The sequence below is a fragment of the Anser anser genome (assembly GCF_964211835.1).
Source record: "Anser anser genome assembly, chromosome: 8".
NCBI classification, from domain to species: domain Eukaryota; kingdom Metazoa; phylum Chordata; class Aves; order Anseriformes; family Anatidae; genus Anser; species Anser anser.
Genome location: NC_139728.1, coordinates 10,020,845 through 10,038,636, shown reverse-complemented (window position 1 = coordinate 10,038,636; position 17,792 = coordinate 10,020,845). Strand labels below are relative to the sequence as shown.

The 17,792-nt window shown below is 53.5% G+C and overlaps 1 protein-coding gene and 1 long non-coding RNA gene across 4 annotated transcripts in view; one reads left to right on the top strand and one right to left on the bottom strand.

Moving 5' to 3' along the window:
- Positions 1–17,792, top strand: part of PBX1 (PBX homeobox 1) — a 128,485-nt gene that overhangs the window by 85,124 nt on the left and 25,569 nt on the right. For all 3 annotated transcript variants that reach the window (XR_014587281.1, XM_083845766.1, XM_083845767.1), the window contains exon 3: positions 15,354–15,598. Coding sequence is in view for 2 of the 3 variants with exons in the window: in XM_083845766.1 (XP_083701892.1) it covers positions 15,354–15,598 (245 nt within the window). In the remaining variant the exon portion in view is untranslated. The remainder of the gene's footprint in view (positions 1–15,353; positions 15,599–17,792) is intronic.
- On the bottom strand, positions 262–15,346 carry LOC310903122. The gene is made up of 2 exons (XR_014587283.1): positions 2,402–15,346; positions 262–2,335 (listed from the first exon to the last, which is right to left on the bottom strand). It is a non-coding gene; the product is annotated as an uncharacterized lncRNA (long non-coding RNA).

Sequence of the window (17,792 nt, the reverse complement as noted above, 5' to 3'; positions counted from 1 at the left end):
CACCCCAGCGAGGCTCCGCTCCGTGCGGGGCAGGGAGCAGCCCTTGAAACGCCACGGCTCAAACGCCGGCGGGATGTCCCCTTTGTGCACCGAGGCGAGGTGTCCTGAGAGGTCACGGTGGTCAAATGCGTTTCGTGAACCGAGTCGCTCCTAGCGTTCAACCCCGGCGGCGGGGAGAGATCTCCCATTGACTCTGCCCTCTTTGTTATGTATTTATTTTAAAGTTTGCCCCTTTGATGTCTGACTTTGCAGCCCGTATTATGCCAAGAGGCTCGGAGCGGCCCGTGTAATTAGCCCAGAAAATGCCGCTTTCATGTGGGCTGGGGGGACCCGAGCGGGGGATGGATTTCCAAGGGCTTTGTTCTGCTGCGGGGAAATGTCGTTTGGGGTTTGGTGGGTTTCGACAGAGCTCTTCTCACCCTTCCCTTTTTCTCCTACTGTGGGGTGGAGCTCAGCGCTTTGGCAGTGAAAGCATGCATGGCAAGCTGCTGCCCTACGGGAGGTGGGCCGTGCATTTCTGCTCCGTGTTTTCGGATACGTGCGGAGCAGCCCGGGCTCTGGGGCGGCTGCGCTGTGCTTTGGCACAAGGGCTCGCAGCATCACGCTCCAGCCACCCCAGGGGACGAGTCGAACAACCCAGATACTTGTGGGATGGCTCCCCGTGGCTACCATTTTTTCCTTTTTTCCCTTAAAAACCATGCGGGGCAGGGCACAGCTCTCTTCCAAGCCCCGTTGGTCTCAGCCACCAGATGTTGCGCACACGCCCCAAGGGGCAGCAGCCCCGTGGAGCCCACTGGTGCGATGCCTGGACACAGGGCAGGCAGGAAAAGGGGGGCCAGCTCCCCAAGCACAGTGTGGAAGCAGAGCCTGTGGCTTTGGGTTTGGGTTTTCCTCCCCCTATGAAGCAGACATGGGTTTTCCACTCGGCTGCCCCAAAGTGGAGCGCGGTGGGGACAGCGGCACGCTGCCTCTGCTCAGGGCGCCTCCCGCAACGCCGAGGCTGTCCAGTTAAGCGGTTTCCAATCCCACTTGTCGGTGGGCACAGCCTGAGTTTCTCCTCTCCCTCCTCTCTGCTCAGCCCATGTGAACTCACACATGGGATAGCAAACGCTCTCTGTATGGCGCTGCTGCGGACACGGCACACGGGACGTCTGCACAAAGGACGTTTGCTTTCCTTCAGCTTTTTGGTACGGGCAGGGACAATCATCCCAGATCGTCCTGCATCAGCAGAAGAAGTGTCTTCCTGTAGCTGGTGATGCCTTGCAGATGCTTTTGCCCCTTTTTTGCCTTTTGGGGCAGGTGGATTGCCTTTCCCATCCGTTCTGGGTCCCCATCTAGGCCCTCCCAGTTGCAGCGGGACCAGCAATGAGGGGCCAGAGATGCCCCTGCAGGAAAGGCAGAGATGTCCTCTTGCCCTGGGAGGTGGATGAGTTGGCAAACCGCATTTCAGGATCCTGGAGACTTGCCTTGGAACAATTTCTGTATCAAAATGATGGCAGTGTGGGGTGCCCCAGTCCTCCTGGTGTGGCAGGATCTGCCCGCCCTGAGAGCAGCAAGAGGCAGAGAGCACTTTTGGAATTCAGCAGTGAATGTGTCTGGTATTTTTTTGTGTTTTGCTATTTCTCCAGCAGGACTTTGACAAAAAAACAAAAAAAAAAACCAAAAAAACCAAAACCAACCCACCCAACAAAACCTAAGCCAACAGGTAATTACATTTTTCCCCAAACCAGGGCCAAGGCACAGAGCGAGCTGCAGCGTACGTGGGCAGAGGTTTTACCTTCTCCCTCCTCCTATTTCCCACCTACCTTTTGACAAGAAACCTCGTGCCATCTTTCAGCGTACAAGGCAGTTGTGCCGCCTCCCGGGAGAGCCCCCCCGTGTCCCCTGGCTGCGATTCATTCAGCTTTTGTTTGGGGGCTGAATGGATGCGGTGAGCCCCTGGCGTGGGGCGCGGGCCCCTCGTGCGTGCGCTGCGTGCGTGCGGGGCGTGGGTTATCCGCGGGGCGTGGGTTATCCGCGGCGATAACGCTCGTGGAGAGCGCGCTAATGAGCGTGCGGGAGAGCGGGGAGAACGGATCATTGATGGTTATGATCTGGCTACTGTCAAAATAATGTGTTATTTTGACGCTTGCTTTGTCTTTGCTCGCGGAGCAGTGCGAAGGTAGTTTCTTAGCAACAAAACCGGGTTCTCAAACAACACCGGTGAAAAACAACCCCCCGGAAGAACGGCGCCGGGGGAAGAGGAAGGATGGAGAGCGCTCTCCAGCACCTCCCCTGGGCACGGCAATGAGATGGAGAACACCTTCCCTGGGCACGTAGATGAGATGGAGAACACCTTCCCTGGGCACGTAGATGAGATGGAGAACACCTTCCCTGGGCACGTAGATGAGATGGAGAACACCTTCCCTGGCACGGCGCTTGCCCGCCGTGATGGGGCCGTGCAGGCGGTGCCCAGCCCTGGGGCTGGGAGGTGGGGCTGCGTCCCCCTTCCCTTCCCCGGATGGGTAAACTGAGGCAGCCTGGGGGCAAACGGGGGCCTGGGGGTGACCTGGGGGGGTCTGCGCTTTCCTCCTGCGGGGGCACGGGGAGCTGCCACAGCCTGGCTCAGATGGGTCCCAGAAGGAGGGCGGGAGGGAGCTGCCTGCAAACGATTTGGCAAAGGCTTTCCTGCTCCGTGTGGAGCGTCTCTCCTTTGAAGCCGGCGCTGGGGCTGGTGTCTGTGCTGACGTTGGAGTCCATGAGAGCAAGCGGCTCCTCCAGCCAAGTATCTGCCAGGCTGTGTCGGGAGAACTTTTATCATTTCTGTCACAGACATCACAACTCGCTTGTCTTACCATACATCTTCCTAAATGTGACAGAATATTCAGCTGTTATTAATTGAATACTCTCTAATTTAACTGCTTAGCAGGAGGAAGAGCGACTGGTTTGTTTCAGCGGGGAGAGCTGAGGATTCGGGGTGCAGAGGGATGTTTTGGGGGACAAAACGGGGCTTTTGGACCAGGCACCCCCCTCAGCATGGGAGGTGGCCGAGAAATACCCCCCTTGCATGAGCCTGATCCTGCCGGGGAAGGGCTCTGGTGTCCCAGGCACGTGGCAAAGCCCGGTCTGGAGGTGTCAAGGACCTTGCTGCCTCCCCACCTGCAGCTGCTGAGCTGCAAAGCCCAGCCTAAATATGAACCCTCCTCTTCCTCATGCCATGGGGCCACTGAGGAGCCGCGGTTCCTGCTCCAGCAAAAGGCTGCTGGAAACCAACCTGCTGGACCCCCGATCCCTGACAGGCGAGTGTGGCTTTCCCACCTCAGATGCACCATGGAGAGACATAAGAAGGCATCAGCGAGGTTTGGAGCCTGGGAATTCTGGCAGCTATGGGTAGAGGGGAAGGTTGCGGAGCCCCTGTGCTACCCAGCACAGCAGCACCGGCGGTGAGGGACTGGCCGCCCCTACCCCGTGCCCGCCGGCCGCTTGCACGCGCGTGTGCTCGTGTCGCCGCGCCACTCGCCGTGAAAGTTCAAATCCGGAGTCGAGTTTATTGTTTCTATCTCGTTTATTTTATGTATAGTTTTACACTTTATTATATGCTGTGACATCTTAAATGGAGCCTGTCACTCCATCTTGACTACTGCTAGGGGCTACAGCCACTTACTGTGTCAGGCTTTTCGGCAGCCCTGATTAACGATATCAAAACGAATGGATCCCAGCACAGGCACAAGTACGAAAATCAAGGGGTGATTTGCATATTCAGATTGGGTACGGCATCGAAAGGACGCAGCTAATGCAACTATTGCACCCATACACCCCACGGATGCAAACACGTGTGGCCACGCATCCCTGTGCGTGGGACCCATACGTGTTGTTGAGGCTCACGCAGACATACGTGTATTTATTGGTATCTTCAGCCAAAGGGAAAAAGCACTCTCCCTTTTTTCCCTGAGTATTTTCATCTCCCAAGGCAATATATCAATTAGGATAGCTAAATGGAATAATTTTTTTTTTTCTTGCGAGCCTGTTGGGATATGTTGCAGAATTACCCATGCAAACGCTTTTTTTTCCTGAAAGTAGCATTTTGTTAGGTTAATTCATGCACTGGAAAAACAAACTTTCTGTTCTTCCAGTCCAATCTCCACTTACAAGTCAGGTTTTTGTAACCCTGTCATTAAAATGCGAGGTAGCCTACAGTAATTTGAATATTTCATTCTGCCGGCTGCTAATGCACTCTGCATTACAGATGGTACTTGCTCCATCCTTCTGGACTGGGTTCAATTATAAATGAAAGTAGGGAGCTGAGATTTGTCTTTTTGTCTCTGCTTAGTTGGAATAACACAATAAAGCTTGATGGGTAGGAATTCCTCAAGCTGCCTCCTTACCTTTCTCCTCTTTCAAGGCGAGCCTGGCGTGTTTGGGTTGTCGGCGGCAGGGTTTGTCACTGTTCGTTTGTGCCTCGGAGGGATTGCGTCCCCTTTTGGGGGGCTCTTGGTCGAGCCCCTCTCTGTCTTTGCATGGGGTGGTGGCGGGGGACCTGATTTAAGCACCGTGGGGATGGGAAGGAGGATGCTGCAGGGCTCCTGTGGTGCGGGGAACGCCAACAATATCCTCTCTCTGCTTGGGGATGTGGTTTTGCGTCCCTTCCTAAACCCGGGATGACAACTGTGCCCGTAGCTGGAGGAGCGATGGAGCTGCAAGGCAGCTCTCCTCCAGCCCCAGGCTGCTGCTGCGGGCTCTTCCCAAAGCCCCCGGTAATGACAGGGCCCCTGGAGAACCAAAGAAAACATTTACCTCTGCTTTGTGATTAACAAAAGGGGGGTAGCAAATCTATAGCCCAGCTGCACGGCGGCTCTATATTACATACAGATGCCTTTTGCGAGCTCCTTCCTCGTCCCCGAACGGTAAAAGCAATATTGCCGAGGGAGTCGGAGGAGGTGAGGGCAGGGCTTTCAATTTGGTTTTACATTTACAAGGACCAGATGGCCCGCTGGAGATGATCTTTGATCTGGGACGCAGCCGGAGTTTGTCGAAGATTTTTGCTCCCTTTTTTTCATCTCCTGCCTGTTTATGGCGTGGGCCTCTCTCGCAGGAGGCTGGAGCTGAAGGAGCAGGGGGGCCGTGCGTCCGTCTGTCTGGGCGGCTCCCCATCCCTCGCCTTTCCAGGCTTGGTGTCAGCCCTGCTCTGCCCGAGAGCCTTCGGAGACGTGAGAGAGGATGGGCTTCGTGGTAAAATCCCCGAGCCAGGCTGTCCAAGGTCATCAGCCCCCCTCCTCGGCCCTACTGCTTGTGCTCCCATGTTTCTGCCCTTTGCCTGTCCTGTAAAAAAGGTCCTCTGGCCCTCCTGCTGTGCCCCCTTGATTTTGGGGTGGCCTGGGGCTCTGTGGGTAGGGACGCACAAACCCGGATCCCGTTACGCCACTGCCCTGCAGCACGGAAATTTGTGTCAACAAGATCTTGCATGGAATATAATTAAACACACACAGACGCCTCGAAACAGAAATGCCATTAATTGAGCCTTTTTAATTATTTTCCTCCGTTTTCTCTGGTCTCTCCCACCCTTTGAGGCGTGTGGAGGTGGACGGCCTCCTTCTTTCTCCCTTTCCCCCCCCTGCCTTGCCAGCAAAGGCCAATTTTGGGTTTCTTTCTTCCCCCACATGTTTCGAATGGAGCTGAAGCGAACGCAGCTGATCCTATTTCACAAGCGCTTGGACTCTTGCAGCACTCTCCCTCCTGTCCAAACAGATCGTTTACAGAAGGGGCCTCTATTTAAAAAAGGAACTGAACGTTCAGAGCTGTTTTCTGGCCCTAAAACGCTGCCGACCGGCTGTTGCCTTTCAAAGAACTGGGCTTTGTCTGGCACGTTGGGGTTTGACGCCGGGCATGGTGGCACGAGGAGCCGAGCATCGCGCAAAACGTGTGCTCCTTTGTGTGCCCGAGGTCGCTGAGTCCCTGCAAAACAGGGCTGTCGGAGCAGCAGGTCGGATCCTGCACGGTTGTTGTGGGCTTGGGGCACAAGTGGGAGCTGTATGTTGTCTGTCTCTGTTCCCTGCCCTGTCCCCAGGGACGTCGTGTGGTGCAGCTTGCAGCAGCAGGGACAGTGGTCAGGCACCCTGTGTCCATCACACCACGACCACCTACCCAACACCCACATAAATACCTGGCCATACAAGCCGTACACCTCGAAACTGCGTGTCGTAGCTGTGTTAGCCCAGGCTTTGAACTTGCGGTTTAATTTTTTTCCTGGGTTTTGAATTGCCTGGAGTCGTGACATGGGGAGGGATGGTTCCTCTGAACCGGAGACCCCTGTCTTCTGGGGAAGAGCAGTGCCCAGCCTTCATGGGGCCGAGACCCTGGGCCGTGGCAGAACTCCAAGGAGATGATCACCGATGGTTAGGAGCCAGTGATCCACATGTGCTCAGCAGTGTCTGTAACCTCCCCTTGGCCAGGGCAGGAGGATTCCTCCTGCAGATTTGTAGTCTCATGTCCGTCCCCAGCTGCTGGTAAGGATGTTTGTTTTGGTGGGAGAGGGAGGGAGGAATATTTCCTGCCATTGCTTTGCTCTGGGACCTGGAGCTTTGGAAAACCTCTCCTGTGTTGCACAAAATCATGGATTTAATCTAACCCATGGCAGGGCTTGGTGACGGGGCGGCAGCACTCGGCCACGTGCTGGGCAGCAGGGACTTTGAATTGCTCTGCAAAGCCCAGACCTGAGCGGGGCATTGCCATCTAGCAAGCACCGGGCCAGCTTTTCGTGGATGGAGCCTCAAGGGCCGGCTTTCTGAAGGATGATGGCAGGAGATGAGACTCTGAGAGGCAGCCGTTGGGCTTGGGCTCCTGCCAGTCCTTTCACCTATGACTTTCTCGCCCTGGCTGCTTTGTGTGTTGAGCAGCAGCGCAGCGTGTCCAGGGGAGATGACCTTTCCAGGAGGGGAGCGGGCTAGAAAGGCAGCTTCCTTCTGGGGAAAGCCTCTTCTTTGTTTGTCTCAGGTTTCAGGGCTTGGCCTGGGGCGCTCGAAATGGGACCCTTGTCCTCAGAGGGGCTCTGGAGGCCCCGGCTTCTCATTAGCAGATTCAGCTCATTCAAAGGACCCATTTCTTTTCAGCAAGGAGAATTCATATGCAAAGCACCGCACGGAGCAGGAGGCAGATCCCAGCCCAACTGGCGTTCAGAGGGTTGTGTTTTTTTTTTTATGACTGGACCTGTCCTTGGAGCAATCCTGTCTTTTGTTTGCTGATTTGTTCCTGCAGGGTTTGCGGGATCCCGCGTCCACTCCAGGCTCTGGAAGTGTTTCCATGTGTGCACAGCACCAGGTCTGAGCCCCTTGGGGTGGGGACAATGGCTTGCTCAGTCCCTCGGTGACATCTTGCTCTCCTGGTGCTGTGGAGAGAGGACTCGGGGCCGTCACCAGACCCCAGCAGAGGAAGGTGAGGTCCCACCACAGCAGGCACTGGGGGACCGAGGCAGAGCCTTGTGCTGAACCACTGGAATCGCAAAATCTGATTCTCCTGCCCCATATCACAATCTCGGGTTGGAAAAAATCCCACCTACGCTCCCAGAGGTGTGGGAAGAGGGCATGTGTACACGCTTGTGTTGCCCTCCTCCCCTTCGCTGCCCATAACGCCAAGTTACCATTACAGCCACCGGCCGTTCGTCAAGGCAGATGCTTCCCCTAGCCAGCCAGCCCGTAGCCAACAAGAAAGGTTTCTCCTTTTCCTCACATCTGCTGTTCGGCCTCGTTCTGCTCTGCTTTGTCTCCTGTGGCTGCCGTGTGGAGCCCCTGTGTCCCCCCAGCAGGGTTTGGGGATGAGCCAGAGTAGGCTGCATGGTCGCGGACAAACTCCCTGCTGCCGTGTGGTCAGTGCCACGCGAGCATTCGGGACGTGCTCCGTTACCTATGCAGACAGGGATCGATTACACTTCATGGCAGCAACTGGAAGCTGCTAATCCTGCCCTGGTCAGGAGGGCTGAGATAAGCTGAGTGCAGGCTCGCGAGCACGCCAGGCGTGGCGGCGTGGGCCCAGCATCGCTCCTGCCCGCTTCAGCATCGCTCCCGGGGTTTGTAAGCACTTCCAGCCTGCTTCCTGTGGCTAAATGTCACTGCTCGGTGACCAGCTCGTGGTGCATGCTCTTAGACTGGTACAACTTAAATGTGATCCATTATGTTTTGTTGGACCACAGCGCAGCAGTAGCTGGGAGTGAGAGGATTCCCTACCCAGCTCGGTTGCTGGCTGAGCTAAACCAGTCGACGTGGGGAAGGACTGGAAAGAAGCGCTCATGTGTGTTCATTCTGCTTCCCGGGGAGTCACAGTGCTCGGGGAATCTGGGCTTCGGTAACCACCGCGATACCGTGCCTTTTTTTTTTGTGGAAAGGGCTATTTTAGGTCATTTTCCACTTTGGGGGGGGGGGGGGGATTTTTTTTATTCTAACGTGTTTGTGATAATTTTCCAGACCTTTTGAGAGTTGTGCTGCCAGCTCCTCACTCACTATGGCAACTGGTTTGGCATTTGGGGAGGGGCTGGGGGAAAACTTGTGCAGGCTGTTCCCCAGCACGGTGCGATACATTTCTCCCTTCTGCAGCCTCCGTGGCACACGCAAGCTGCATCCTCCCGAAGTGATGGAGAGCTGCTCCTGGGAGATGAGAGACATTTTGGCATGTGGTAAATTCTCCACACTCCAAAATTACAGTGTGAGGGTAATTCAGACTGCTTTGTGAATTTGGGTTGAATTCAGCAAATAATTTGGCCTCTTCCACCCCAGAACGATGCAAAGTTGCTGTTTTCTAAAGCAGTTTGGTTCTTTCAAAGTTGACCCAACTTTTGATTAAAAATAAAAAAAAAAATGAGGAGGAAAGTGATGACATGAAATAGAAAGAGAAATTTCTTTTTTGGTTCAGGAGACGTTTTTGAGCGGTCTGAATTTGCAAACTCCCGGAACTGGTGGTGGTAAGGAGGGTGCTGGGGTTGGTGCCTGTGCCCTGAGCATCTGATGCTTCTGCTGGCGGTCCAGGTCCTGCATGGGTCTCCAGTGGGACTTGTTGGTCATGGCTGGAGCTGGCCTGGGGGCTAGATGGACCATTAATCTGACGTGACGTGACTGCTCGTGGGTCGTTGTGCAACTGATGAGCATGTTTTCCTGCATCCCCAAGTCGTGATGGTGAGCACGGTGCGTGTTGCACAGCCGGGGACTTTGCCAAAGTCAGAGCGTGTCCTGCGGTCAACAGATTTTCTGAGTGGGGTTAGCCTGTTGTCTGACCCCTTGCTCTGTGGGAGTATATACCTTTTCACAATTGTGTGTGCTTTATGGGTTGAACGAACACATCTCCACCTTTAAAAGCCTCTCTTGCAAAATTGTTTAAGTGCTTTGTTTCCAAACAGCCCTGATGGACACTGCTGCGTTGGGAGAGGAGGTGGCTTCGCAAGGGTCTGGAGTGGCTTTGCGGTGCTTGTGCCTACAAGCCTCTCTTCTTTTATTGCTGTTGGGATTTGTTGGTTTGCTTTACGGCTGTAGACTTCGAAAATTGGTGACAGAAACGGCCCATCAGTTTCACGGTGTTCCTCCTTTTGCTGGAAAATAAATAAATAAGTAGGTGCACATAAAGCCATTTTGCCAGCTGAAATTTTCCATGCCTCATCTCACGGCAGCCTGTTTTGGAAAATCTGAGCAAAACCTGTTCATCCATTTGTAAGTTTTGGAAAGGTTGGAGAGAGGAGGGGAACTTTTATGTCAATTGTAAGGAAAAAAAAAAAAGTTCTCTTAGTTCCTGCTTCCTGTACGGGTGTGTGCCTTTGTATTTGGAAATTCCAGCTTCCACTTGTGTTTGGAATAGGTATTTGTGTTTTGATGTTGATTTTCTCAGTTACTTGATGTAAACGTGGTGAACATACCTGACTGCAGCTTCAAATGCTCTGTGTTTACTTAACATTAAAGTACTCTGCCTTGCTTGCTGAGATTGTTGATATCCATTTAACATGGACACCACGTGCTTTGCTGAGGTGTTCACGTTGCTCTCCAGCATGGGGACCCTTGCAGTGGTGGTTTGAAGGTGCAGCCCAGTTGGAGGTGCTCAAGCATCCTCCACAAAGCTCCAGGAATGTATTTATTCCTTCTGAAAACAGCGTCTTTAAGGTGACTTGGTGTTAAAATTGAAAATCCAAGTCAGTGGCTGCAGCAAGAACACGCAACTCAGCTTTGGTGTGGGCTGTCCCCAAATTTTGACGGTGGAAAGGTTGTGCCTGGGGAGGGCTGCTCCTCCTTCCCATCATCCCAGCACAGGGAGCACGGCTCCTTTAGGATTCTTGCAGTGATTTTACAGGGGCTGAGACATGGACTTACACACTTTAATGTCTCTCTTTACATTGGCCAAGCCATGGTCATGATTTCCACGCATATTTGGAGCATGTGGTTGATGTGGGTGCATTAACTTTCGTTAGGTTTATGCAGGATTTCAAGCTTCAGGGCTGCCAAGTTAGGGAATTTGATATTTTCCTTTGTGTCAGGGGTTTATTGTTGCATTGCAATGCAGAAAGCAAGCTGCAAGTACACTTGAATACTGAAAAAAAACATGAATTTAGGAAGGTGCACAGTAACAGGGGGCTTTTCTGCAACAGCAAAGTTCGGGAAGAGCAACTCAGGGAGTCGGCTGAGGAAGCAAACCCTGGCTGTCCTGCCGTGGGTATGAATGTGCACAGGAGAGCGAGCAGGAGACAGCCAGCCAGCCACGAGCCCCTTAAATGCGTTAAGCCCTTGCAATTTCAACTGTCCTCAAATATCAGGCAGACGGGAATATTTTTGTATTGGGTTCAGTGCTGTTGATCTTAAATGTTCGCAAACGTAGAATCAGGCTCCAGGGAATAGTGGCTTAAAATAATGTGCTTCGTTCCTGGCTTTGTTAGCAGGGGCATTTGTTGGCATCGTGGCTGTCCCTCTGCTTGCTGGCTGTTGTTGCAGATCCGGAGGCCTAAAAGCGTTTCTTTAAGGAAAAGCCGTGAGCTCGTGTAAATCCTGAAGCTGGGGCTTTGTGAACCCAAGCGAATATTGTGAATGGTGCTTTAATTGCAGAAGGTAGGAAGCGTGTTGATATTTAATACGCTGCTATGTGGGTGCACAATGGAGTTTCTGCATTCCCGGAGGAGCTGTCGTGCCATCACCGTACGTACGGCACATCCCGGTCCGGGAAAGGATTCGGGCAAGACCTTTTTCATCCCAAAACGAGGGCGGGGTGCCCGTGCTTCAGCGGTAGATGCCTCGGTGGAGGAGGAGGCATCTCGCCTCATCCGTGTCTATGCAAGCGGACAGTGAGAGCAGGCAGCAGGGCTCCACAAGTGGCAGTTCTGCTCGAGGTGCCTCCGATTTCCCCGCGGGAAAGTCACGCAAAAGGCCAACGCGCAGCCGAGGAGTCGTCGCTTCTCCCGAAACTGTCGCTGGGCGGGTTGTTCCCCCCCCCGTACATCTTAGGCACAGTGGAGGCAGGAAAGAAAACCCTTCTGAAAATCACAACCTAATTACTCCCATCTGCTCCGGCACGGCTTCCCATTTCTGCCTGCCAGGATGCTTGTCTCCGATGCTAAGTAGCACATTATTTTCGATAAGTTGCAATCATTTACTTGAAATCTCCTTCTCCTTTCAAATGTCCCCCTGGAAAGGCAATTCAGCAGGTTGGGAGTGGGCAGAACCAACCACCAGAAAAGCAGCCCAGCTTGGGCACTCATTAAAAGCCCTCAGCGGGTTTCTGTTTGGGGTGGGATTGTTTCGGTGTCCAGCTCTGGGGTATTTCTTCTTCCATCATCACAACCTGGGTTGGGCTTGTGATGATCTTGCTGCCAATGTCCCCGTTGCCTCCCTGCCCGTTCCCTCTTCTCCACCTTGCCGTAGTCTCCCTGGTGCCTTCTGCTTGGCCTTTGCCTCCCACCCTGGGGGTCTTGGCCATACATAACCGCATACAGCGGCACTCGAGGGGGACACGAGGATGAGAAATGAGAGTGCACTGCTGGTCTGAAGGCTTTGGAAGGAGTGGAGAGCAGAGTTGAAGGGCTGAAGCGTTGGCCTTGGTGAGGAGAGGTTGCTGCTTGCTTGGCTCCTGTGCCGAAAGCTCTGGTGACTCCGTGCCGTTCCCATCCCGCATCCTGGGCAGGCAGGGAGCGGGGAGCTATTCTTGCTGGAGAGAGAGGAGGGAGCCCAGGCGCCATTTCTCAGCTGCTGGAAATACCTGAGGAGAAAACCTAGGCCTGACCCCGTGCATGGGACTCAGCGATACGTGCTGGTCGTGCGCCATGGTTCTCTCGGGGTCACTGTCACCCACGTTGTGATGCCTCCAGACCACTGCCTGGTTTTGGGGCTGCCCACCTTGCAGGGAGAGCAGGAGAAGGAGAACACGTCTCAGTGACCGTGGGGGTGTCTGTGGCCAGACCGTATGGCTCCGGTGGTCCCCAGCTGCTCCTGGTGCTGCTGTGGGTGACGGTCACAGGGTGGCCGTGCTCGATGCGTGGTGTTCCCCTGTGCGGCGAGCTCAGGAGCGTTTTGCAACAGTGCAAACGGGGACAAGGTGTGTGGTTTTGCTTCGATTTTAAAATACATATATATGTATATATAATTTGTGTGTGTGTGTGTACGTACGTCTGTACAAAAATGCTTTTTGAGCCAGCGGGGGCCCTCAGCGAGGGCTGAGCACCCTCTAGCGGCATTTGCTGCGGCTCTCGGGGCTGCCAAGCCAGCAGGAAAGTGGCCAAGGACAGAAAGTCTTGCATGAATTTTCCTCCCCCAGCACCCGCCGCTTGCAGTCACTATCTCTTTTTTTTTGTTTGTTTTCTCTTTCCCTCTCTTTAATCGGGAGCAGCAAATGGTGGGCGCTGGGTGCCAGGGCAGGGACGACAGAAGCGCCGATGCTCCTGGTCTGTCGGGAGCTGCGCTGGGATGGCTCGGTGTGGCCATAAAATGTCCCTGTCCCCTCCGTGCTGAATGCTGCCTGCTTCCGCTGGCGTTTTCTGATGGTCACTAGGGATGGAGATTTCCCTCCCGGCTGCCTCCCCCTTTCCAAGACAGCCAGCAGAAGCGGCATCTCCAAACCACATCCAGAGGAGCAGAGGGGAGGCGAGGAGGGACAAACGGGTCCAGTGGCACCAGGTCCTCTGCTGGGGCTGGGGGTGGCACCTCGGGCACCCTGGCAGGAGCAGCGCTCGAGCCGGGTGCAGCTCTGGGAAGATAAAAAAAAAAGGAGCTTTTAAATAATCATTTTGTCTGAGTGCAGCCTTCCAGGGATAAATAGGCAGCATCAGTTCTGCTTAGACACATTGCCCTTTTCATTTATTTACTCAGCAGTGTTATTCCGGCTGGCCAGCCAAACCTCTGTCAATTCCCCATGGTCCCTGGCCACGGTGGCGTTTTGGTGGCTGCTCCGGGGACGTGTGTCTGGAGGGTGCTGGCGATGCGCGGGCACCAAGATTTGCCTGTGCTCCCTGCGTGTGCTTCGTGCCGCGCAGTACCGAAGCTCAGCGGCTACGCTGTGCCTTTCATCACGAAGCAGCTCTCTAAACATAAACTAATTAATCACTTGTACCTACCTGTCAGGTCAATGATTCCTCAGATTTTTAATCTAAAAATATTTCCCTTTTGAAATCCAGATGGACCTGTTTTGGCAACTCTGTTTTTTATTTGGTTGTTTTTTTTATTATTTTTTTTAACCTGTGTTGCTTCCCATTTGTATTTGGGCTTTTGATGTGCTTTTGTTTAATGATTTATTTTTTTTAATGGAAGACTTACTCTTGCCATGCGGAGGAGAGAAATGCCGGACCTGGCTTCTCGGGACTCCTGTAGCTCTAAAATTGGCATCTGCATCCAGATCTGGCCCCATGCTGCCATCCCTCTTTATATACACGATTATCCCTAGTGTGGAGTTATTTAGTATTAGTTCATTTTATTGGCAAATTTACTGTTGCTGTTTTTTTTTTCTTTCTTTTTTCCCCCTTCAACTTTCCCACCTTTGTTGACAGTGAATGTTTTAATCACAAAAATGCCAATAAATATTAAGGTCTTGAAAACAGTGTTTTCAGAGGAGACTGGGGCTTAAAAAAGCTCTTTTACCCTGTGTTATCCAAACCTCTCAACAGGGTCTTCTACTTTGAGTGATTTTGATAATAACTCTATCCTTCTCTAACTTGTTCCTGATTGAGGACGAACACACTCCTTGCTTGGCTGTATTTTTTAGCTGCTCTGGTTTTAGTCCATATCGGCAACTGACTTTAAACGTATTTTTTAAATGATGATGAAAATCACTTGCTTATGCTTCTGCTGCGGATTAGGGGGTCAGAAAAGGGGTCGGACCCATCTCAGGTGTAAGCAGGCGCAGCTTTATTAAAGTCCACACAACATCACCCAGCTCCGGGTGCATGTGCGTGAGGGATGTGCATGAGTTTACACAGTGTTTTGGGTCCTTGTGACAGATGAGACGAGAAAATACAACTCATTTCTCTTAGGAGATGTCTTTTTTGTTCACTTGTCAAGGGTTTGTTTTATATTTTTGCAGATGCGCACACCTGTGGAAACCACAGGCCGTGTCTGTGTGTGCAAACACAGACTGCAGGCGTAACCAAAATGGTATTGCCACATGATGAAAACCCCAGAATTTCGCATGTGCGTGCGTTTATGTATCAATACATACGGGTGTGAAAGCTTTCGTGTCGTCTGTGCAGCGTGGCTCCGTCTTCGCCGCCAGCCGGGCTCCAGCCAGGCACCCGGCGCTCCGAGCGGTCGGGGTGCTCCCATGTCATTTTTACAGGAAAGCACTCAAAGGAGAATGACTTTTACTTGAAGCAGTAATTGAAACAGCGAGTACAAAAAGGGGAGAAAAATTCTCTCCTTGGCAAGTCATTTTGTGAGGATTGATTTATTGTTGCCCCTTTTCTTAGCACGGTTTAGACTTCACTGGAACGACCAGATTCTAAAAGAAGGCGTTTTCCAAATAATAAAATTTATTCCATACTTTGTTTCTTTCTTTTTCCCTCCGGGGGCTAACAGCTCCTTGTGCTTTAGCCCTCTTATTTAAAAAGAGGGAAACCGAGGCACGGCCAGCCCTGGGCTCTGCATTTCCTCCTTCTATAGGGCTGGGGCGCTGGGGGCTGATGGTGCAGGATCAGGCCGTGCACAGCTGAGGTTTGGATTAGAGCCTCTCAACTTGCCATCCTGTGCATGGATCGGGATGTGGTCCATGCCACTTATTTGGGCAAGTTTTGGTAAATCTCCTGTTGTTTCAGTTGGTGTTGGTGAGCCGAACCAAGAGCTGTGCTGGACCGCTCCCCTTCCCCACCATGGGTCTGCTCTTGTCCTTGCTGACCCACCAGATGCGACTCAGCCTCTTGCCTTTGTGTCTCCGTGCAGTGCTGAGCATCCGGGGAGCGCAGGAAGAGGAGCCCACGGACCCCCAGCTGATGCGGTTAGACAACATGCTGCTGGCCGAGGGGGTGGCGGGCCCCGAAAAAGGAGGAGGCTCAGCCGCTGCTGCCGCCGCCGCCGCGGCATCAGGAGGAGCTGGCTCTGACAACTCGGTGGAGCACTCTGATTACAGAGCCAAACTCTCCCAGATCCGGCAGATCTACCACACGGAGCTGGAGAAGTACGAGCAGGTAACAGGCTCATTCGTGGTGTGGGGCAGGGCTGGACTGGGGATGCTGTGCGGGGACGTGGAGCGGCCGCCGTCTGGTACTGCCGAGCTGGATGTGCGCAGCCTGGTTCACTACTGACATCTATTGTTAGGAGTGCACGGGCAAACGCAAACTGTTGCTTTGTGTTACAGTGAAAACGTGATTTTTTAGGGTTAGGAGAACCCTTTCATATTTTTTTTTGCATTGAGATGGGCCATGAAAATAGGCTTGGCATGTGTTCCCCCCCTTGATTTTCAGTTTTCACTCCTCCCCTGCCATTTTGCTCAAAATTGGCCCTGTCAGAGGGGGACTCCTCTTTGAGGTGCTGGTCATGGTGCAGGCAGTTTTCCAAGGACCCTAAAGCAAAGCTTGAGTCAAAATGTTTCTTGAATATTTCCTCTGCTTCAAAAGTTAATTTTCCAGAAGTGTGGGGGGGAAGTGGCTTTTTTCTTGTGGCAAATGATTCTTGGAAGAAAAAAAAAAAAGAAGAAGAAGAAAAGAAAAACTATTTGGGTCATGAATGCAGCTATTAGTAACACTGACAATTGCATGAGAAGCTTTTGCAAGCCAAAGCTCCAAATCGCTTTCTTTCAAATGCTTCCAGATGTTGTGCAGACTTCTCTCTGCCGCGCGACTTGCCCTTGTGATGAATGTGGTTTCTCCCCAGAGGTTTTGGTTTATGGAGTGCGAGCAAGAAAGCGTCCCTCCTTTTTGGGTGCACGGCCGGCTCCGCAGCCAGGGGCCGGGCGGCGCTTTCAGCTCTCTGGTTGAGCGCCGTCCCCTGCCGCGATGGCGGGGCTGAGGGCAGGCGCTGGGGCTGAGGCCTGCACGGGCGCAGCTGCTTCAGATCTGTTTACCCAAGAGCAAGCCAGCCCCACCGCCCTCCTACCCAGCTAGCCGGGTGTTAGCGGAGCTAGGGGACATGTCACCCCTTTATATGTGCCTCCTTGGCCACATGAAGGCTGCCGGGCAGCATCTTGAGGCCTCCAGCCTTCGCGGTGCAGAGCAGCGAGGCAGGCCCTTCCTCCTAAGGGCCTGGTTATCTTTGACGGCACCCACAGCTCGGGGCTGGAGCCCGCGTTGCCAGCCAGGCCTGTGGTTGGAGAAGCAGAGCACGGTCACGTCGTTAAAGGCGTTGGGAGAGTGCATTAAATGAGGAGGGGGCGGCAGGGCCCGGGGAGCGGGCAGGGTGTGCTATCAGGGTGACCTTTGTGGCTGTCCTCAGCCGCTGCTACAGCTCCCTCGAGGCGCGTACGCAGTGGCGGCGTGGCACACGGGGGCAGCTCGGCCATCTCACGGGGGTACGGGTGGAGAGCACGTCACAGCTCATCTTTCAGGCCCCAGGCCCAAAGGGGGGGAGAGAGACCCCACGTCCTCTGGCATCCGAGCCCAAGGAGGGATACGGGAAGGGCAGAGATGGGGAGGACTCTGCTGCAAGGGCACAGGCTCTGGGGAAGGTGTTTCTGCTCCTTCCTCCTCTTGGGTAGTTTTTGTTTGTTTGTTTAGTTGTTCTGATTTTGTTTCTGCATCATTTTTGCCCCCCAAATGGACACTTACGCACCCACGTCTCACCCAGCACCTTCCCGTGGCTTGTCCTTCTCACAACCCATTTACAGAGTCATTTTTACCAGCAAGATGCTCTAGAAATGGGGCCGGGCCACATCTTTGCAGCTGCGGAGAGCCACAGCCAGTATCGCCATCTGCAGCCCTCCAAAAGCTGGGTTCAGGACGGCGCTCTCGACTCTGCTCCCCTCTTTCCAGTCCCCTTGCTGCTGGCCTGGCTCCACACGGTGTCTGGCTGTCACTGTGACAGCACGGCGCTCTCCTGCAATTGTGCCTTTAATGCTTTTGTTTCACGAGAAGAGGAGACAAGCTGGAATTGCTCAGGCATCTGGGAGTAAAGAGTCGCCTGGCTCAGAGCTCTTACAACCGCTGCTCAGCCAGCACCTCACCCCGGGGAGGTCGGGGCTGGTAGATGAAGCTGGTGATGGGCGATTTGAGGGGCTCTGCTGGCCTCAGTGACATGTCCCTGTTGGGTCTGAGCTGTGGGGATCTGTCACCTCCCGAAGTGCTCGTGGGCTGGACCTAGGGATGATGATCAGAGGGGCACAAATCGCTGGAGAAGCTTGGAAGCGTGGGGTGGCAGATAGTAAGTCAAGCCCATGTCACCAGTCCA